Raw genomic sequence first — 21,293 nt, 5'->3', positions numbered from 1 at the left:
GAACCTGTTCCTTCACCTGGACACACCTGAACTTCTGTTTCAAATACGTAGACAAAATTTATTTGGAAACAAACCAAACTGAAGGAAGCTACTTTTTTTTGCGTGATACTCATTTGTGGTGAGCACATTAGAAATGTATTCGTTTATTTGTTGCCTAGGGGTATATATCGATGGTATGTCTTATCAGGTTACTTCCGTGTATTTTGGTCTTATTTACGATGGGCCTATACGTCGTATCACAAATTAGTTTTAGGTCAGACCTGTAGCCATTTTACACTGTAAACGTATTAAAACAAATTGGTAATATAAAAGATTCTGGCTTTTAAGTGGTGTGCAAAAAACCCCTACCTATTCTTTAACATAAAGTGGGCGATTTTGTTCTTTGAGACGAACATTACATGTTCGATAATTACACGGTCGATAATCACGGCAACTTGCCCCTATTTAAATGAGCATTCTAATTTTTAAAATCAAAATACGATGTGGAATAATTCCTATCTCAGCTAACAAACACGTTGATATATAAGAACCTGGCCATAAATTGTTTTCCTTTCCTTTCCTTTCCTTTAAAGGGAGAAACAGAAAGTGGACAAATGTGAGCTTATGGACACCGTCCTGAGAGATGGCCTTTGATAAATACCTCGATTATATTTACTGAACAGAAAAGCAGCTAACTACATAATTCATGAGAATGTCTAAGTCCCTTTTCTAGATTCACTCACAGTGGTCAAGAGCCTACAGGAGCTGACAGAGGAAACCCACAATCCTGGTCAGGTAGCAGAAGACGGGAAGATAAACACAGACATGAACGGAACAACCACAAAGAACCCAGTGGTTGATAAAGAACCGAGTACTCTGCCATGGCCTGAATATAAGTCTGATCATCCTAGTGGGTCGAGGCAAGCGGCGTCTGATCCTAAACTGGACAGGGTTGATTCAGACGTGGCCACAGAGATGGCAAACGTGAAATCAGATTCTGCGTCACTCCACGGAAGGTACAGCATGACGGAGAGCGCGAAAGAGCTGGGCGCATGGGAGAAGCAGGAGACTGAGGAGGGCCAGGTAGAAAAGGAGCCCTTGGTGCAAGGGGAGCACTTGGAGATTGAGGTGGAGCTGAACTCCATGCCAGAGAAGGCAGCAGGGGTGTTCAGCTCTACCGAGGCTGTGTTGCACTCCACTAGCATGCCTGAGGCATGCTCACTCAGACAGAATGCCACCTGCTGGGGGGAGGAGACGGAGGAAAGCCCCTTCCTCAGGCATTCAGATACCCTGCCAAAGGGGTATTCTTCCAACATGAGCAATACATCAACCTGTAAGTAGAAATAACATGTTGTGCTAGAATTTTGTTTTGTATCTAGTGCTACTGTAAATATTTTCTACTATTAAATTAATGAGGCACATATCTTGGCTCAGATTAAGCTTTGTTCTGAACTGAATAACATTTTTCTTTTGAAGCGCTAGTATTTTAATTATGATTATTCTGTATCTATAAAATGCCTTTTAATAAAATACATGAACTTTGCCATTTGCTTACCCAATATATAGTTCACTGTAATACAATCTGAACTTTTTTGCCTTCTACAAATTTTCATTCAAAGCACGATTTTCCAAAAGCAACATATTAAATGAATAACTGTTTAAAAGTGATGCAAACTTATGTCTTGCCTTATTATATGCAAAGTGTAATGACACTTTTGTGGAACCAGGCCCTTTACAGAGAGTAGTCCCACATGCACAAAAGCATTTTCATTTGTTATTCCCTTCAAGGTAGGTGCATTGGGACCAGACGTGATGTAGTAAAAGCAGCTGTGGCTGTCCTTATGGCAGCCCTGATCTTCCCTGTGCTGGTTTGGGGCGGCTACACTTTCCTGCCCTTCGATGCTCCTCTGCTGGACAGTGCTCCTCTAAGGCTGGTCTATACACTGCGTTGCTCAGTCTTTGCGGTCATCCCAATTGTGTTAGGTAAGGACAAATACCACATGATAATTGCTGATTTCATAGGACACAAAACTGATAGGTGTTGAACTTTTGTTACTTGATTTCTACTGATTGAACAGCCTTTTCCCGTCAATGGGGCATGGTGTATACATGTTAACCTGATGCTGGGTTAGCACACCACACTCAAAGTCTTGCACATTCAACAGCTGTTTGCCTCTCTCGCAGGTATTTTGGTGTTGGGTGTGTCCCGTCTGCGGTACTCGTCTCTAAAGCCCCAGTGTGATGGAGAGCCAGAGATCGAAGCCGTGTACGTCCACCGCTGTTATGTCGAAGACTCCATCTCCCTCTTCCTCCTGTACTTCCTGCAGCTGGGTGTCATGGCTGCCTATCTGAGCCAGGAACTGCTCAAGTTGGTGCCTCTCCTCACCATCATCTTCGCCTTTGGCAGGTATCGTGTGCCTTTCACGGTGTTGAGCAAAGTTGTGGCAGGCTAACACCAGATGACACTCTTCTTTACATGCCTGCCATACATCTGCAGTTAGCCTGCACAGAGGAATAGCAGCACAGCGTACATCCAGCTGTTTGCAGTTTTATTTTGCCTGGATGATGCTTTAAACAGTCTGTACATGTATGCGCATCCCTTTTCAGAGCAGACATGCATAAACGTTGCCTACATCCACTGTGCTTATGCACCCTCAGGCTGGTGTACTGGATCGCAGCAGTGTGGGGCAGCAGCGTAAGAGGCTTCGGCTTTGGCTTTTCCTTCCTGCCCATGTTGGCCATGCTGGTGGCCAACCTGTACTTCATCTTCATGGCTGACTCGGCCGGCTCAGTCTTCGCACAGGACGACTTGGGCCCTCTCTATCTGCTTCCAGAGAAGAGGCAGAGATTCTGGGGCTAGAGGGGCTATGCCAGTGCCAGCCAGAATTGGACAAGAGTTGATCCATCTGTGACCCTGTTTCTGATCTCTATAAGCTACAACTTCACAGACCAAAGGCCTGCATACGTATAACCGTCAGCACGCCACTGCATTAGGCAGGGGTTTAGAGAGAGAGCCCTTGTATTGTCTCTGCCTGTCAGTAATGTGCAAATGATGGACACCGCGTTGTGGGTTTACAGATCAAGTTCTAATGATGCAAACATCCAAACATTTGGAAATGCTCCTCCTATTAAAAGATTGCACAAATCTAATTGGATTGAAACCAGTAAGTGTCGTGCTCACAAAGGGTTGACATTTTACCTTATGACAGCAAACTGCGATCCAAGAGAAACCATACACCACTGAACAGTTTTCCCTCCTCACTGCATCCCACTAGTATAGCAAAAACAAGGCAATGGCTAGAGATCAGGAAGAATCCTCTCTTTTCCAGCTGATTGGTTTTGTGATTTTGGCTAAATGGATTGCATGCTAGAATAGTTTAGCTAGATTTGGGTAAATTAGCTATAGCGGAGCACCTTACTCTGCTCAAACAGTACAGTAGGGGGACAAATGAATAGCGGCCTATGCCATCAAAGCATGTTTTTAATATTCTGTAATTCTGTAATTTAATCGTGAAAAGAGTCAACAGGACACCAGTACTTATTCTTCAGCATGTAACTTCAAAAATAATGTGAGGTGGCATCATTTAAGTATGTAGTTCTATGGTATTGCTCAGTAAGGCTTTAACTTCTCAAATGTTATGCGACTCTTTCTAGACCAAGTGTAATATGTGTTTCTTACTCATATCTCCTCTTTCTCTTCCATTTTTTTCACCATCGATTTTGTGTTTATGGAGAGAAAAGGTGGGTTAGGAGACTGAATAGTGCTTCGTCGATCAGGTGCTGGGGGAAACAAATGTTTAATTGCCAAATTATCCCAAATAAAAACAAGGTACTGTAAGCTTTTTCATGAAAGTGGGGGCACTATTAATAAACTCTCAACGTGAGATGCTTTACAGTCTTACATAGATGATAAATCTGTATCTATGTTAATTATCCGAACTAGTACACCTACCGCTGCCAATCTGGAAACACCTGCTGTTTTGTATTAACCTACCTTGCGTCATGTCTTGTCGATTAAGTGCATTCCAGCAAAAGGATTGTTTCATTTTGTTCAAACTATAATTCTGTAGGCAAAAGTCAAAATAGGTTTGATATAACTAGCAATTAAGTGAAGTTTATATAGATTGTATGTAATTGCTTTCTAGGGCTGAGACCAATAAACTGGGTAAATGCTTCTTTTATCCTGCGTATAAAATTATGCCATAAATATTTTAACAATAACGTATTGCTTTTTGATACTTTATTATTTCACACACGGTGAAAATCAAAAAAGCAGACGACGTGAGAACACAGCCAGTCAGATCACCCCAACGATGGTCGACTTGTGGCTCAACTTGTTAAACTGGTTATGGTTTGTCGGAGGGCAAAAAATACCACCGTGACAGCCAAACAAGCAGAGACTGAAGACAGACCTCAAGAGAGGTGCCAAGGCGAAATATCGAGAATATATCTAGAAGTAAACGCTTTAACGCGTTAAAAGTTTCAACTATGACGATCATGAAAGGGAGAAGGACGCACAGCGCGGCTCTGCTGCGACTCAGGGAGAGTTGCCCTTTCCGCAACCTGAGCAGAAACAAGAGCTGTGGTAAGAGCGGTTAACAGCATGCACGGAGATTTATGGTACAAATGTTTCATGGTTCAGTTTTTTCTTGTACTTCTGCGTGTCAAAGTCAAAATAGGAAACATTTTTTGCAAGACATTTAAAGGTCGAAAATGAGGATCTCTGCAGTATGCTCTATATCAACCCAAAGGTTATCCATAAAATAAAACGTACGTAGAATTGGACTTAATGGTCTGCCTAAAATCATAGCTACCCTACGCGAACATTCGTCAATTTGATGTTTGATCATACCTAGCAGTTACATTTTTCACTGATAATACATGAGTGATTAACGATGATTTTAAGATTTCTTGGACAAAATCCATCCAAACTCAGTCGGAATATATATGCTTTTTTTTTTTTTACTCTACGTCACCTCGGTAATGTTAAATTACATTCTGTGCACGTCTATGTATTTTACGTCATGTAATGAAGCGTTTCAACAAACGCTCTCTCCAAAGGTTCCAGCGCCTCCTCATCAGGAAGCAGATGGAGAATCTCCCGTGACCAAGCTGCGGTTCCTGCTGGTTCATACCTCGACACCTGCCCTCCTCAGTCGCCGACTGTACCACAGCTGTGTTACCACTCCGACCCACAAGGTGAAAATTCAGGAAAACTCGTGAACTCCGCATGCGAGACGTTAATTAAGTTTCTGTTTTTTTAACACAAGCGCATTGAACAAATAGGCAAAAAAGAAGCAAAGTCTAATGACCGTTCTAACGTTTTTTAAAATTTACACAGCTCCAGTAGCCATGGACTCAAACACAGCTCCTTCGGTTTATCGACCCATGTTTTCGAATTTTTCATGGGGCCCATGCACAGGGTCAGTGTCTTCTCCCTCAAACTCCGTGAATTTCCACCAAAGAAGTCTGTCGTCCAGTGACCCAAGCATGGGTAGGTATGAGCATATTTCAGGATACCCTGTTAAAGAGCTATGTGGCTTTTTGGTAACACTTCCGTCAAGATACGCAGCTACATGCGTAAGATGTGCATTAGCAATAGGGAATATATATTTTTGGGTTTGCAAGGTTCTAATATATACAATGTACTGCCTTTTTATTTTTGTCCTTTAAGCTCTTGTATGCTGTCTACATGTTGCGCACAAATGTTGGCTGACATGATTACAGCAACACGTTTGTAAAAATGGGATTCACCATGGTGATGAGTACAATGTAACTCATCTTCTCTGAATTACAACTGTACTTCCCCTGCACTTTCATATACAATTTTAAAATACAAACACTGCGCCTTTTCCTCTTGTGCTAATAAGTGGGGTTCACATTGATTTTCCATGGCAATGTTGCTGCTGTTTACAAGTCAGTATCATTGTTGAGGTCACAGTGGTCCACCTCCCAAAACCACCCAGCAAACAGTGGTCCTGTGGTCTTAAACTGACCACTCGACTGCTAATTGATTGTGCATGGTAGTGGAGGGTCTGTGCGTACACCTCCGAGGTGTTCCTCTGAATGTGGCTGGTGTGAGGCTTGGCTTGACAAGCTTTTTATGATCTGTACCCTTTGCAGATCTAGACAGTGCAGTGGACCCTGAGACTGGAGAGAGAGCTCAAGGATAAAGCCTCTAAAGGACATCTGAGAATCTGTTTTTATTTTTTAAACACCAGTGCATGTAGCTGCAGGGTTATGGTTGATTTCACAAATTTTATGGAAAGTCAAAAGATATTCTCTCAGTGGAGATCACTAGTCCATACTTTGTGCCTTGCGTGAAGAAGTGTAACCTGAGACTGGCTTGCTGGTTGGTGAGAACTCCTTTTGCCAGGCTCAGCTTTAGGACCGTTCTACAATATAGCTGTTTCGAGACCAAGACATTAAAGGAACTGGTTAGTTATTTTAGGTCAGTTACTTCTTTGTTCTATGCATATTGTACAAATTCAGGTTTGTAAATAATTGGTGCATAATATTTTTGGAGAGCATGTGAAATGTAATAGTATAACTTTTCACAAAATGTACACAGCACTATGGATATTGGGATTCTTAATATTCAGCATAAACCTTTTTTAAATTACAAACAAAATAGGTTTGAGGTTCCAAAAAAGGTTCAGGGAGTTAGTGTTTTTTTTTTTTTCTCTGAAATTTGAAATGTTATCATAGTGATTTGTGCCTGGGATTTAGTGTGTGAAATGCACAGTAAAACAGTACTGCAAAATTAAAGGAGTGTTCCATGTCAAATCCAAAAGTTAATGTGTGATTCCTTGTTTTGAAACCAGTAATGGGGAATTAAGTGAATATTCTTCAATGTTTACACTTCCTAACAGGAGTTAGTGGTCACTGAAGATGCCTTCATTAACAAACCAATATAAGGGAAGATGATTAACTGCTGCAATAAACCCCAGTAACTCTCCAACCTTAAAACTGGAGTTCATGCTCAATTAAGACCTCGACACGTTATGCTTATATAGTGAAATTTATCACAGTAGCAAATAAAAGTCAACAATCCCAGCAAACAGCTACGGAGTGAAGCATCAGGGTAGTCATACACATTCAGATGTTAACACAAATCTAAACATCCTGCTTGATTTTTCTTTGCAAAGGCATAGAAAACAACACGAGCCTACTGGAGCTTTACGTGAGCAAAGCCTAGCACAACACAAGTCACAGACTGTGGTAACAAAGACAACAGTCCATCACAAACCAGCCTAGACAGTTCCCTCTCCTTTGGTGTTTCTCACTCCCATGTCTTTAGCCCCTCGCACATCACCTCCCTTTACTCAGCTCCTTGACCTCCTCCCGTCTGCTCGTCCCCCTTTTTCTTATGCCCAGACACAATGTCATCAATACGCAGGAGCAGAATGGCCGTCTGGGGAGAGACACAACTCTTAGTATATTGCATGGCTTGTTATAGGGACTTTAAAAGGTAAAGCGGGGGGGGGGGGGGTAATTAGGGAAACGGAGCTTCAGTACAAAACTGCTTTCACAGGAAAGTATGAGCGCAAGCTGGTGAAATCTCACGATTAAAAATGAAATGTGATGCAAGAAGATTTAAAAACGGTGGAGTAAAGGGGGAAGTAGCCCAGTGACAAGAAACTATGATCAAAACACTTGTGAAACACTGAGTGCAGAATCTGAATGGAGGGATGCATGCGTTTCAGATCTCTACCTCCACTGCAGTCTTGTATGTCTGGGCTTTGACAGCCAGCGGCTCCCAGATGCCCAACTCTGCCATGTCTTCCAAAGCGCCCGTCTCTCCGTTCACGCCCCATGAGGTGCTGCCCTCCTGGGTGTGCTTCGCCTGCAGGAACAGCAGACCATTAATACCATACGTACATTTGATCACACATGTAGAAACCAGTCAGCAGGTCAGACCAAACAGATAGGCTGTCGCACATTTAACAGGCAGTTGTAAGCTGCCCTGTGTACAACGTGTCAACTTTATTTAGATCCATGTATTATCTGGTTTTGACCCAAGGGTGGGTATAAGCGAATATGCATTTACGATAAATGCAGTTCTGATTATGATGCACTTCCAGACAGCAAAGTGATCACCGCACGTGAATGTGTCCTCACCCTGAGGGACGTGAGCACGCGGATGGTGGAGGCTCCGCAGTTCTGGATGAGGGTGCGAGGGATGACCTCCAAGGCTTGGGCGACGGCGCGGTACGGCCACTGCTCCACGCCAGTGAGGGCGCGCGAGCGCTCCATCAGCCTGTGCGACACGGCCATTTCCACGGCGCCACCGCCCGGCAACAGGCACGGCTCCAGGAGCACATTGCGGCACACCTGCATGGCATCCTGAAGGTTCCGTTCCACCTCCTGCAGACATGGGGTTCGGCTCGTTAGCGCTGCACTCCTTTGGTGAGCATACGCTGCTGTTGCTTACAGCTGGGAGATACATGGAACCTTACCGCCAGGATCTCCTTGCTTGCTCCTCTCAGCAGGATGGTGCAGGCCTTAGGGTCTTTGCACTCGGTGACAAAGGTGAAATACTCATCACCGATCTTCTTCACCTCAAACAGACCTGCTCCTGTTCCCACGTCTTCCTCACGCAACTCATCTGTCCTGCTGGCAATGCGTGCCCCACAAGCTCTGAGAGAAGATGAAGTAATTAAAAAAACAAAATAATATATGAAATGATGTAGAGTACTTTATTTATAATGCACCAAAGTGTTATATATACACAAAAGGTCAACCGTTAAGATGAAGCTACACGCATGACTACAACATAAATGAAGACATACTGATAACCCACTTTACATATCTAAAGTATTTTTAGATACCAATGTTTTAAGAAATAGTAGTAACTGTAACTACTGTAATCTCAGTAGTAACAGAGTGCACACCCAATGTTCAGTGGTAAGCTGTACCACAGCTTCTGCATAGAGACTGCAAAGGCACGATCACCTTTGAGCTTCGGCTGAGACTGTGGAACAGGCAACAGTAATTGATCTGAAGGCCTCAGAGCCCTGGGCGCTGAGGGTGGAGCATATCAGCGCGAAGAGCATAAAAGGAAAAACCGTGGACAAACGGGGCTTTTTTTCGCCTCCAGTTTACCTGGCAATGCGATTGTTGTCCGTCTTTCTGACACGACGGATTGCAGTGATGTTGGCCTTCATCAGATAGTGCTGAGCAAGATCTGTGTGGAATGGAAAAGATATTCAGAGGTGCACTTGGAACTGACCACCATGCAACAGTGCTGATGTGGTAATGCAGGGCATGGCCATTTCAGCATGCATCTTTGTGTGTATTTGTGCATGCATACCTGAGATTCCCTTTTCAGTGAAGATCAGGTCGGGTTTGAGGCGGATGATGTCCTCACAGATTTGCTGGATATACTCTTCCTCCATTTGCAAGATTCTCGCAAAGTCTTCCTCACGGGTTATCTCGATATCCGTCTAAAGACAATAAAAGTGTATTATAAAAAGGGAAGTCTGAGCTCAGATCAGAATTAGTGCTGTAACTGGATATTCAGTTTTAGAGGCACGTTCCTAGACTGCACACTTAAATTAGCTGGCTGATTATCTTGGCTGATGCGTCAGCTGAATGCTCTAGAAAGATTCAGATTTGTACGTGTGCTCATATGTTGTTGGGATTTGTGTGTAAACAAGCAAGTGCGTCTCTGCTTGTCCATCTGTCTTACCTGGCTCTCGCCTTTCTTGTACTCAAGGGAGCAGTCAAGCAGTATAATTCGAGGGTTTTTGATGAGACGCCGCATACGAGGGTGTGTTACATCCTTATTTACCATCACCCCCTTCAGTACACAGGAGTCTTCGATGATTCCACCAGGCACCTGCATACACAAGCAATAATATTGGGATTATAGCACAGTAAACAAAATACTGATTAATTTAGTGCCTTTAGTTTGCTGTGTCATTACTTATTTTAGAAGCCTTATACAATTATGGTTAAGTGCTGCTTTAAAATACTTCAAAACATGAACATCACCTTTACTATTCATGTGTTAAGCATGTTGTAAAGTTCACATCAATCAAAATGTTTTGACAGGTCATGCTGAATTTTTCTCCTCCCCCAATTACCAGTCAGGCATTCTTGACCTACACATGACCAGTGGTCAGACAAGATCCTCAATACCTTCCACTACCCACAATTCTACACAGAAACTGAACTGGATTCAAGTCTTTATGGGACTTCTGACAGCTGGGATAAAGACCAATTCTAAACCAAATATAGGAGTGATGCTTATTGGAGACTGGGCTATCATAGTTTAATAAAATAAAGGCAGTGTTTTAAACAATATTAGATTTGTTCATGACAAACAATAGATCTTACTTCTCATTTTGCATCAAAAAGTTAGTGTCATCCTAATTTCTTTTTTAAACTCGGTCAACAGCAGCACAGAAACTAGGGTCCAATATACTTACATCCAGAACACCATTTTGGCTACTAGAGAACATTTACAGTATTTAGCAGATGCTTTCATCCAAAGTAACTTACAATTGTGACAGAGTACAACCTGACCAATTGAGGGTTGAGGACCTTGCTCAGAAGCCCAACAGTAGTAACTTGGCAATGGTGAAGCTTGAACTGGCAACTTTGTGTCCAGTACCTTAACTGCTGAGCCCTGCTCCATGCTACAAACACTCAGTAGAACACTACCAAAAATCTTACTTGAGCTGATATTCTTGAGCTGATATTCTTGCTGTGCTGTTAGATTACATATGCAGCTAAAGGCCAAACCCCTTCAACGTGACCCCTACCTTCTCCACTTTGGCGTACTTCTTAATATCAATCTCTGTGCGGCCATTCTCCTCCATCTCTACGGTGCGCACCGCATCCAGGGCGATGTTACAGGCCAGGCTGGACCAGCGGCTCAGCGCCTTGGTGTTGATAGCCGAGTTAATGATCTTCAGCATCATGTCTCGATCGTTCGCGTCCACTGGCATGCTGTGGGACAAAGTGACTTGGGGATTTACTGAATGGATCACCCATACTCTATATGCATGCACGTACCACTCACACAGCCCAACATGAACGCTGCCACTCAGCCCAGTGGAAATGCACCAATTTCAGTCCATTTTAAACTAAGAGCCACAGTCACATCTGTGTCAGCGTCTGCCCGCGTAGCATGCACGGATGGAGACCCTACCTGATCTCTTTGAGCATGTTGAGCATGTCGTCTAGAGCCTGCCTGTAAGCACTGATCACCACTGTAGGATGCATCTGCTGCTCCAGGAACTGCTCTGCCACTGACAGCATCTCTCCGGCTACATACAATCAGCATCTCATTACACAGTGACAGCACCGATGTAGTGATAACAGTACATAATTGCATACAACTGAGACTTCTTCCCCTTAAAAGTCTGTTCCTGCCCTTAAAAATCCGATGACATAGTCATGCAATGCAAAAATGCAGCAAATGCACACTCACCCAGGATAATGACGGAGGTCGTGCCGTCCCCCACCTCCTCGTCCTGGGTGCGGCTGATCTCGATCATGGACTTGGCAGCAGGGTGCTGCACTTGGATCTGCAGGTAATGGGTTCGGTGAGAAAACGTGCAGCTGACAAAGCACATCATCAAACCCCAAAAGGTCCTTCAGAGGCCCAGGAGGTCTAGAATACCTCTCTCAGGATGGCGTTGCCATCGTTGGTCATGACAATACCTCCCATAGGGTCCAGCAGCATCTGCACAAGGAAAGAAGATTAGTGTGTGTTGCTGAATGGGTCTAGTCCTTAAAATCCCATAGACAACCAAGACAGCATTTTTTTCATCAGCCTGATGTAATGGACTGAAAATGGTGATGTCACTGTTGAATAGGAAAAGATGTCTTGCAGATCCAATCCAATGTCATAACCCAGCAGTACAATCTAGTAGTAGACAGAATGCATCTGACATTGAGGCCTTGTGCAGAGTGAAGAGTTTCAAGTGCTACACACCTTCATCATAGCTCTTGGTCCCAGACATGTCCTGATTACATCTGCTATGGTCTAGAAACCAAAGAGCAAATAACAGGTTGTCTGATGCAGTCATAGAGGTGTGAAACAAGTGTCTATAGGTCAGTTATTAATGAATAATTTACCTTAGCTGCATTAATATTTCCTGTCTGGACCTTCCTTCCAGACTCTCTCTTCATATTCTGGCCTAAAGCATACAGGAATGAAGATTTTAAATATAATACAGTAACGTGACAGTGAACTCGGTGTCAGGAGATATCTGGGTAGAAATGAACTAATAAAAAGATGTCGTATATGATCAGTACTGAAAAGATCATTCACTTACAGTCCGCTAGTTTACTTGTGAACAAGAAAGTAGCTGTCCTAGGTTAGCCAGCTAGCTCACATAATACTTTTTAAAACAACGCAGGTTAATCAGCTACCTAGCTAACTGATGCCAAACCAGGGAAGCCATTCTAGGCCAATTCGCCGGCTCGCTATCCTACCTATATTTAGCTAAGCTAGCTAACATTTCTAACATTTTGCAAATGTTGGCTAACACGAGTGTCAACTAGAAACTAACTAGTACGACGTAGTTGCTGATAAAGAATTAGATAATCTCTCCAGTTAGGATAATCCACCTAGCCACATACAACTACAATAGGTTAAGTTAGCTAGGCAGCCGGTGACCAAGCAAGGCCCATGCCATGCCCGCTAGCTTGTTAGCCAACCTAGCTAGCAAAAAAGTGAAACGACTAATGGAAGATAAAGCTCAGCTGACATGTGATTCGTAAATATTACACCCATCACAATACACATTTTGGCAGAAAAAAAAACAATGATGCTCACTAAGCACAAGAACCGGTCGCCCCATCATGTTTGCAGCGTGGTTTCGTTAGCCGGTACCCAAATCCGCATGCAGGGTTAAGAAGAAAGGATGTACGAGGCGTGACCGGAGATTCGGTAATTGCGTGCACCAATGAGCAACGGGACGTTTTTGATAGACACCCTTTTCCACCAACTATGTTGACATTTTCCTTGCATTGGGCGGGACAAGGTAAAGAAAGCGTGGGGAAGTGTAGTAATGGAGGAGGGGTTAGCTGAACATACCAGAAATTTCCTTGAAGAGCTTGACAGCTCACTGACTAACGGTACAGAACGCAGTGTGTTACCATATCTATTCTTTTGAGTCAAAATATGAAGAATAATACTGGGTAACAAGACAGGTTCATAAGTGCTCGGATAAAAAGTGTTATAGACTAGTAAATAAGCGACGTTGTCCATTTTTATTTAATTTGCAGATACTAAATACATTCAGACAAAAACGAAGAGGTAGAAGGTTCCGAGAATTTCTAATGAGCTGTTAAATAATTTAGACACCGTGCCTTCGAAAACGCAACCCTTTGTGTTGAATTAATATATATGTCAAGACGGGTCTGTGATCGATTAATGCGGATTTCTTTCAGATCTAAAAAGTATGATATTCCGGTGTTTTCCCCCCTAAACATTCCGCTCAATATTATGCAGATCACAGGAACTACACTTCTTTGTTAAATTTTGAGTGATTTGTGTAATAGTCTGTTTGAGATCACGTTCACATGATCACAGCTTAAAAAAAAGAAACACTTACAAGTTCCATGTTCAGTACTAATAATCAACTTAAATGCCCAAGTATATTATTCATTTAGAAAAAATATCTTTCTGCAGAGGCTTCTAAAATGTAGATGACCTGAACAATGCTTAGAGTAATTCTTACTATCGAAACAACACGATATAATGGAGAATTTAGCTGTTCTTGCTTTACTACATAGCACCAGTTTGGTAACTACTAGGTATTTATACATAGCAGTAAATAATAACAATGATGACTAATAATAATAATAATAATCATCATACTTTGAAGTACTTTTAAAAATATTAATATTTTAGGCAATATAATTCCAAAACAACCAAGCCTTTTCAGTTTGTAACTGTCTTATCATATGGTGTTTCACAATATGCAATTGTTAAAATTGTCTCTATTATTATATACTCCAAATCAGGTAAGAGGAATTCATAACTCGTTTCCACACTATGCATTACACTGGCATCACCTTACACTATATAAGAAACATTTATTCTCTTCCAATACACAGGCTTACTTACAGTATCTAAAAGTACACTAATATTTCTTTCACACACGCACTCACGTGCACACATCCATGTCAAGCAATAGTGGATGAATCACTACTTGATGATCCTGCTTATTGTCATTTAGATTAACGACTATATATATTTTTTTCATCTAGTCTATTCAGTGTCATTTTCAGGCTGCCTCTTTGTCCTCAAAGAAGCATAAATGCCAAATATCAGTTCACATCTCCAGCTGTTGCACGTGCTATCTTCATGGGTCTTTTGAACCAAGTTCATAGGTCCTCTCTTTGGGTGCTTAGAACCAGAGGATTTGTAGCCTCTTTCTTCAGAAATGTGAGGAAGTCATTAACCTCACGTCCACCCTTAGGGAAAACAAATTAATAAAGAATTAAATTAACTGCAATTGTGCTGGTCATACTTTTGAGGGCTGATGGTTCATTATGACAGAGAATGAACACATGGTATGACAAATATTTAGCAGCTGCCAAGATGTTGAGTGGAAATGTTGTAAACATGATTCTGCCAAATTGACTACGAAGCAATACCTTCCATCTCACTAACTTAATTACATCGCCACATGACTGATAACTAGAAAACTGCACATTCAAACAATCACAAATCCCAACTGTCTAAAAAGGCTATAGTAATCTTTCCTTACTGTACTAAGTTGAACTAATGATTAGAAAACTCCACACAAGGGCCAGTAATGAAAGACTATAACTTGTTTGCACTTATGAAGTCAAACACCAGTTATTTATACAAATGTATTAAAAGGTACCAGTGTCTTTATAAAAACACACAACACAGATTATCTGCAGTATGACAATATAATCAGAAACACTGTTCCATTATGCAGTATTAACTAGTAACCATTTATCTGCTGCTTATTAGAGAAATACATTTGAGTGAATTGCTGACTTAGCCCTCAGCTTTGCAATAATGACGGTCTCGAATGATCTCTGTTTAGTTGATTATATTCTGAGAGTTAACATTACTAGTGGGACTGTTAACGAACAGTGGGACACCAAGAGATATGGGCTTGACTTAATTAGAAGGTTGCCAGTTCAAACCCCACTGCCAAATTGCCACTATTGGTCCCCTGAGCAAGGCCCTTAATCCTCAGTTGCTCAAGTTGTATTCAGACATAATTGCAAGTCGATTTGGATAAAAGCGTCAGCTAAAAGTTAAATATGTCTGGTGTCACGATTAGTCCCTCCCAGCTTCTGTGTTCCCCGTCTTGTGTAGTTTAGTTCCATGCCGTAATTTCGTTTTCTCCACCACTCGTTTGATTGCTTACACCTGTCCCTCGTTTCTACCTTGTTAAGTTCATGTATTTAAACCGTGTGCCCGGTGTCTTTGCTGTTCGTTGCATATTTATTCAAATGGTTGTGTTTCTTAGCCTTTGTTATAGCCTGCTTCCCCATTTGCCTTCGTGTGTTTTGTTTGTTTGTTTAATCATGTATCTCTGTGTCGGCTCTATGACCCTGGACTGCTACAACGACTCTGATTTTGTATTTGCCCATAATAAATCTTGCTCTTCTCTGCCCATGTGTTCACCTCCTAACCGTTCACTGTTACATCAATCCAACTATGTACACTTGTCAATGCCTACATGCAGAACTGCCTGATTGTTCCTTTATTTGTATATATGACAACTATTATATTCTTATTAAAAATATAATTTAAATTATACATAAAAGCACGTAGTGGGCAAGTACCTCGTATCGCCGCGGCTGGTCCTTTTGTCTAGCAGGTGCAAAGTAAATAGTGGGAAATCTGAAGGACAAAAATTATTTATAGTATAATCAGTATTAGCTATGAGCATGAACAAAAGGTTTAAGGAATGAAGCAAGGTTAAAGCACTTAGAAGGATTTCATTACCCTTGAACATCATAATTTGGAGGAACGTCATTGGCAGTAGCATCCATCTTAGCAATGACCATGTAGGGGTCACCAGACAGCTGAGACAAAGACCATATTACATATTACATAATATTACACTCACAAAAACAGATAAAACGAGTTAAGGCTACACTCAAATCGTTCCACTACTAATACCTTCTCTCCGAGCTCAGTATATTTGGGCTCCAGGTTTTTACAGTGACCACACCATGGAGCATAAAACTCTAGCAGCACATCTTTCTCTGGGTCATTCACAATCTCCTCAAAAGTGTCAGCAACCACAACCTGTGTAGTTGAACAAAAAACAAATACGAAGTTTTTTCGTAGTTTTTACCACCACAATTTACAAACAACACGGATGGTGACCATTTTTTTGTGGCAGGACTTTTAGGTAAACCTTGACAGGGCCATCATTTGATTCTGGTGCAGCCTCAGATTTGATGTATTGCTTTAACCGACCAGCAAAATAATTCTCCAGGAATCTCTCCAGTGATTTACCATCGCTCCTAAGGCAAAGAGGAAAACAAAGGTTTCAAGCAAAATCAATCAGTCACAACCAGGTTAACAGCTTGACCCTTTTGCACCACTGCTTGACCTGTCACAGGTTATGTGCTAACCCAGCTTGAAAGTTTGGTGCGACACACAAAACGATGCTACCGATAAGTCCCTCTTCTCTCAGCTGTGAAATATGAGAGGTGCCTTTTAATGGGCCTTACGTGAACTCCTCCTGCATAGTATACTTGTGTCCTGCTCTGGTTCTGATGGTGATGATGGGCAGCTCTCCTCCATTGGAGCGCCCAAGCCCAAAATCCTCCTCCAGCTCATCCTGGAACTCTTCCCGGTTGGCCACAGCAAAATTCAGCCCACTAGACTGGAACTGTGTCGCCACCTTCATCACCCTGAGAGCAAGAGCTGGGTTAAAAATGGAAACAGAAAGCAGCTGGTAGAGCAAGCTGAGCATGGTGGCAGTAATCCCAATGTCATGGGTTCACCTCCCAGAGTCATATGTACTGCCATACTGATACATGGATAAGAGCTTCTGCCAAACGACAAAAATGAAAAGGTGCCCAGGAGGCCTGCGCTGATCAGAAATGCTGGATGATTTATACGTCAGGAAATGTGCTGTCCATGGCTTTAAAGTGCACACTAGTAGATCATATTTGTCTGGGAATCTGTGTATCCTTTTCTTGCCCATATCCTATATTAGCTTTAGACTGTCTCATTCTGTCTTTGGTTAAGGCAACAAAATGTCATTCTAGTGGCATACCTTATCCTTACCATGGCTAAACTAATCAGTCACTACCATACTAGGAAATACTACCATGTAGGAAATGTTAAAGTAGCTTTGAAGCTGCACTGTGACCACATTTCAAACCTTACCTGTTACGCCAGTAATTTGTACCCTTTGGGTTGCGGATGTAATCAACATCATAATAGGCTGTGAGCAGATCTCTTGTTCTCAGACTGTCTTTATTCTCAGAGTTCAGATGAGGGCACAGGCCAAAACTGAGAGTAAAAAGAACCAAAAATGCAAATCAGTAATGCTGATGAAGCACTGAAGGTAAGACACTGACGCAAATGAGAATCATTCGCATACAATGCATTGGCAGAGAATGTACACAGTAGTAGACATTCTCAAAATATTATAGGATTATATAGAATCAGTTTACACTTTAAATCTGAGGGAGCTCAGGTGAATCAAATCAGAATGAAGTAAATGTAGACTGGTACAAGACCATGGATAGAACACACATGTTGTCCCTGATGAAATCAAGAACCGAAGAGGTTGAGACTGGTTCAGAAAACTTCAACACACTCTCCTCAAACTTGCTGTTCAGGTGTGGAGGCCGAAACAGAAGAACACACCTGGAAGGATGCAAGAGATGTAAATGATGTGCATGTTTGTTTTTTTAAGCACACACACACACACACATAATGATGGTATTGTGGTGTATTAGCAACAGGATGGGCAGAACTATTTTGGTAAATCAACAATGAAATATGACACTTTCAAACTATCTTTCGTTCCTCTTTTCAACTCATGCATCTGTCTTCACGTACTCCTCATCCACGGAGTGTTTCAGGCCTGTTCCCAGATCAGTGGCGTGGGCGAATCGGTAGCTATCTCTCAAAGCATCAGAGGCCTTTAGAAACTCAACAAGCTGCAAACTGTCAGCTCCTGAGAAAAAGCCTAAGAAACAGGGATTGGCACACAAAGGCAGTGAGGATTTTATATCTAAAGAACATTCACTGTAACCTGAATGAAAGCTGTTAAAGCAAACTCTAAATTCTGCTCTAGGTGATCAAAAAGGCTCTGACTAATAGCACTGGGCTCCCTGACTTACTGATCCTTATAATTACTGGAGCGGAAGGATACTGTTAAAACAGGTTTAATCTTTGTCATCCATTCAAATATAGTAATCAGCTTGAAGGACATGCATTATTTAAAACCGTGTGTTTAATCTACACATTTTGTAATGTTTCAGATTTCCTTGATGGTTTGTATCCCATGCCGCATTCAGATATAAAAGTCCTAAAGCACAGATCACCAGTCAATTCAAATGAACATACACTGTAGTTCCAAGAGGTAGACTTGTTTTGTTTTATGAAGACATATGGTAATTCATTGCTTTTTATCCATATTTTAATCTAATCTATTGTAGGTCATTTTTTATGCATCCAAGAAATGGATTAACCTGATCACAACTCACCCACTATGCTGGCCTCAAAACTGTTTATGAAATAATCCACCTCAGCCTCGCTATGCAGTGGTACAGAGCTTGGTCCAGCCTGCTTCTTCATATAGCTCACAATGCCATCTATACACAGGTCAAAAGCACACCAAAAAGTATATTACATGCTATGCCAAAAAAGCACAAGGTTACAGCAAAGATTTATGTATAGATGAAAGACACACCGGCTGTGCGGGGACCATCATAGGAAGATGCCTCCTCTCCATTACGGAAGATTTTCAGAGTGGGATACCCATTCACCCCAAACCGCCCACATGTCTCAGAGTTGGCAGTGCAGTCAACCTGATCAAGAGCATTTAGATCAGTTTTCTGACTCACAGAATAAACTATTGCACATGTTGCACAAAATAAAAATAATGATACTACAAAAGCAAATGTCTTAGAATAAAAACTTTGTAGACATGTTCCCAAATAAAAGTATAATATTACTCCATCATCCTCTAGTTAATTGTGGTCCAATTCTAGTTTAGCTACAGGACCAAGGAGATATACTTTGAAAGTGTTTTTCAGCACTGAATAACTGAATAAAAGGAAACAAACGCAAACCCCAACTAGCAAACCAGTGAACACTACACAGATCACGCAAATGCTATAATTAAATAATTAATTGGATCCAAGCTTTGAGGAAGAGACTATGGGATTTTTGTTTTGTTTTTTGCACATCTGCTTACCTTTGCTAGGGGCACTGTGCCCTTCAACCTGGTAGCAGCAGTTTCATATTCAGGCGCTAACCTCTGACAGTGACCGCACCTGTAGATGCACAGAGTCTTTTAGCTGTACGGCTGGAAGCTTCATCAACACTACTTCATGAACATCAGGACTGATGCAATGCAGATTCATTTCGTCCTGGCGATGACCACTGATCTAACAGTGGTCGTGTCAAAAGCCATTGCTGAATATTTTAGAGAAAGAAGCTTGAATAACTAATGTTTTAAAATGCTTTTGAAGATCAGGTATCTTATGCGACCAAGATTTTGGGCTAGGCTAGCTAAACCTTTACATAACGTTAACTGATGAGATGTTAGGATCTTGTATTACTGACATGCTACCACGGTTTAATTAATTCATTCATTCATTTTCAGCTGCAAACATTTTCTTTGCATGTTCCACCCTGAAAAAGGTAAGTTAGGTTAATATAGTGGTTAGCTGATCTGTTGTGGTTGCTAGCTAAAGTACTACAGGTTAGCTAACTACCAATACACTGGAACCAAGAAATTCTAAAAGTGGCGTACTTAACACAGCAAAAGGTCTCATTTTAAAACAAGGTTTCCCACTTGACAAGCAATATTAGTTGAGTTTGCATACCACGGAGCGAAGAATTCCACTAGCATAGTTTCGTGTCCGGCTACAGCGTGGTCAAAAGCAGAGTCCGTGTTCAAAACCAGCACGTCGCTGCCCTCCGCAAATGAGGATTTGTGCAGGAGACCGATCCAAAAAAAAGAAACGAACAAAACAAACATGTTAGGAGCACGGCCAATCGACTCGACATTTGTTTGCTTCTTCATCACGACTGGCTTCAAACTCTTTTGGCCGAAATACTACAGCTGGGCAACGCAGCTCCACTTAAAAGTTGGCCGGACGTTGGGGGTAACAGCCGTGCGGCAGCAGCTGCAGCATACAGCCGCTGAGTGGGTGAGAGCCTGAACCCTCAGTGGACGTTTCACATGAAAAGTAAATGATATGCGTGCCTATCCACACTAAGATTATCTTTGCGCTGTGGTTTACATTGTAAATCACTCAAGAGTTTCAGAAGATAATGGTTGGTACTGGTTCCTAAGGGGTTACATTTTGGCTTTCCGGGGAAAAAAAAACAAAAAAAAAGGTATATATAGTTGTATATATAGATGTATATATAACCAATTATTTTACTTAATTACAGGACCAATAAGAACTGCCTATATGACTAAGATAATCTTATTCCTCTCCATTCAACTGTTCCTTGGTCATAGAATAAATGCAAATCAGATGCCATAAAAATCCACTACTTCATTAGACACTTGACTAATCCGAATGTTCCCAGGTATTTAGCGTTAGTGAAGATTAAATGTTTTAGATGCGAAAATGCCGTTTTAACAAAACACGTGTAATCCCCATGTCGGAATCCAGTTTAATAGAGTCGACCCAAACTAGCCACTTCACATCTATAATTGTCAGATTTGTTTTTGTTTTATTATAGTCACAAGTCTAAAAAGTAATTTAATCAGAGTTGGTGTATCTGAGGTCTAAGTATAAGGACAGTTTATTTGAACACGTCTTGCAGCTGTGTGGGGGCGCTTTTTCAGACCATACAAAAGATCATACGAAAGCTAACCTCGCATATCCTCTCTGGCCATACGCTACTCTGAAGCACTCTGACCAACGGCTGCGTGCCGGCCGTGTACGTGACCGAACAATTACGTGAGACGCACAATGTATAGAGACTAGAAAACTAAGGCCGACATGCAAGAATAGCCTAATTCCGGCCATTTTATTAATCCCGACCGGACACGTTTAGGTCCCCAAAAAGAGGCCATGTCTGGGACAAAGGACGCATGGTCACCTTGTCCTGTCACTAAATATAGGCATCAAAACAGAATACTGTG

At 41.8% G+C, this 21,293-nt stretch overlaps 3 protein-coding genes across 3 annotated transcripts; 1 reads left to right on the top strand and 2 right to left on the bottom strand.

Annotated features, from left to right (window-relative positions):
- Positions 1–11: 11 nt before the first annotated feature.
- On the top strand, positions 12–4,135 carry tmem79b (transmembrane protein 79b). The gene is made up of 5 exons (XM_027000046.2): positions 12–118; positions 573–1,312; positions 1,768–1,962; positions 2,164–2,386; positions 2,638–4,135. Exons 2-5 carry the CDS (start codon positions 805–807, stop codon positions 2,837–2,839), a joined length of 1,128 nt encoding a protein of 375 aa, XP_026855847.2. The 5' UTR covers positions 12–118; positions 573–804; the 3' UTR covers positions 2,840–4,135.
- Positions 4,136–6,987: 2,852 nt separating this feature from the next.
- cct3 (chaperonin containing TCP1, subunit 3 (gamma)) lies at positions 6,988–12,879 on the bottom strand. The gene is made up of 14 exons (XM_027000048.2): positions 12,773–12,879; positions 12,070–12,131; positions 11,927–11,977; positions 11,612–11,674; positions 11,420–11,516; positions 11,138–11,255; positions 10,749–10,935; positions 9,671–9,820; positions 9,293–9,425; positions 9,085–9,166; positions 8,439–8,619; positions 8,101–8,346; positions 7,694–7,825; positions 6,988–7,393 (listed from the first exon to the last, which is right to left on the bottom strand). The coding sequence occupies exons 1-14, from the start codon at positions 12,798–12,800 to the stop codon at positions 7,301–7,303; spliced, it is 1,623 nt and encodes a 540-aa protein (XP_026855849.2). The 5' UTR covers positions 12,801–12,879; the 3' UTR covers positions 6,988–7,300.
- A 311-nt stretch (positions 12,880–13,190) lies between these two features.
- On the bottom strand, positions 13,191–21,278 carry pdia7 (protein disulfide isomerase family A, member 7). Its single transcript, XM_027000065.2, has 13 exons — positions 20,017–21,278; positions 19,383–19,461; positions 18,876–18,993; positions 18,670–18,777; positions 18,020–18,149; positions 17,711–17,824; positions 17,339–17,464; positions 16,675–16,857; positions 16,356–16,464; positions 16,115–16,243; positions 15,938–16,017; positions 15,775–15,832; positions 13,191–14,418 (listed from the first exon to the last, which is right to left on the bottom strand). The coding sequence occupies exons 1-13, from the start codon at positions 20,214–20,216 to the stop codon at positions 14,329–14,331; spliced, it is 1,524 nt and encodes a 507-aa protein (XP_026855866.1). The 5' UTR covers positions 20,217–21,278; the 3' UTR covers positions 13,191–14,328.
- Positions 21,279–21,293: the final 15 nt, after the last annotated feature.

Source organism: Electrophorus electricus, chromosome 10 (genome assembly GCF_013358815.1).
Source record: "Electrophorus electricus isolate fEleEle1 chromosome 10, fEleEle1.pri, whole genome shotgun sequence".
Lineage (NCBI taxonomy): Eukaryota > Metazoa > Chordata > Actinopteri > Gymnotiformes > Gymnotidae > Electrophorus > Electrophorus electricus.
The sequence above is the reverse complement of the archived record's forward strand: the minus strand, read 5'-3'. Positions and strand labels throughout refer to the sequence as shown.

Bases quoted from the DNA above. Each gene is read 5' to 3' on its own strand.
- tmem79b (XM_027000046.2), top strand. From the start codon at position 805: ATGAACGGAACAACCACAAAGAACCCAGTGGTTGATAAAGAACCGAGT. The intron at 1,313-1,767 runs GTAAGTAGAAAT...ATTCCCTTCAAG, and splicing joins CATGAGCAATACATCAACCT to GTAGGTGCATTGGGACCAGA. The intron at 2,387-2,637 runs GTATCGTGTGCC...ATGCACCCTCAG, and splicing joins ATCATCTTCGCCTTTGGCAG to GCTGGTGTACTGGATCGCAG.
- cct3 (XM_027000048.2), bottom strand. From the start codon at position 12,800: ATGATGGGGCGACCGGTTCTTGTGCTTA. The intron at 8,620-9,084 runs GTAAACTGGAGG...ATCTTCTCTCAG, and splicing joins GACAACAATCGCATTGCCAG to AGCTTGTGGGGCACGCATTG. The intron at 7,394-7,693 runs GTAGAGATCTGA...GTCTCTCCCCAG, and splicing joins CATACAAGACTGCAGTGGAG to ACGGCCATTCTGCTCCTGCG.
- pdia7 (XM_027000065.2), bottom strand. From the start codon at position 20,216: ATGAAGAAGCAAACAAATGTCGAGTCGATTGGCCGTGCTCCTAACATG. The intron at 17,465-17,710 runs GTGTGTTCTATC...TTTTACTCTCAG, and splicing joins GATTTCATCAGGGACAACAT to TTTTGGCCTGTGCCCTCATC. The intron at 15,833-15,937 runs GTAATGAAATCC...TTTGTCCTTCAG, and splicing joins CCAAATTATGATGTTCAAGG to ATTTCCCACTATTTACTTTG.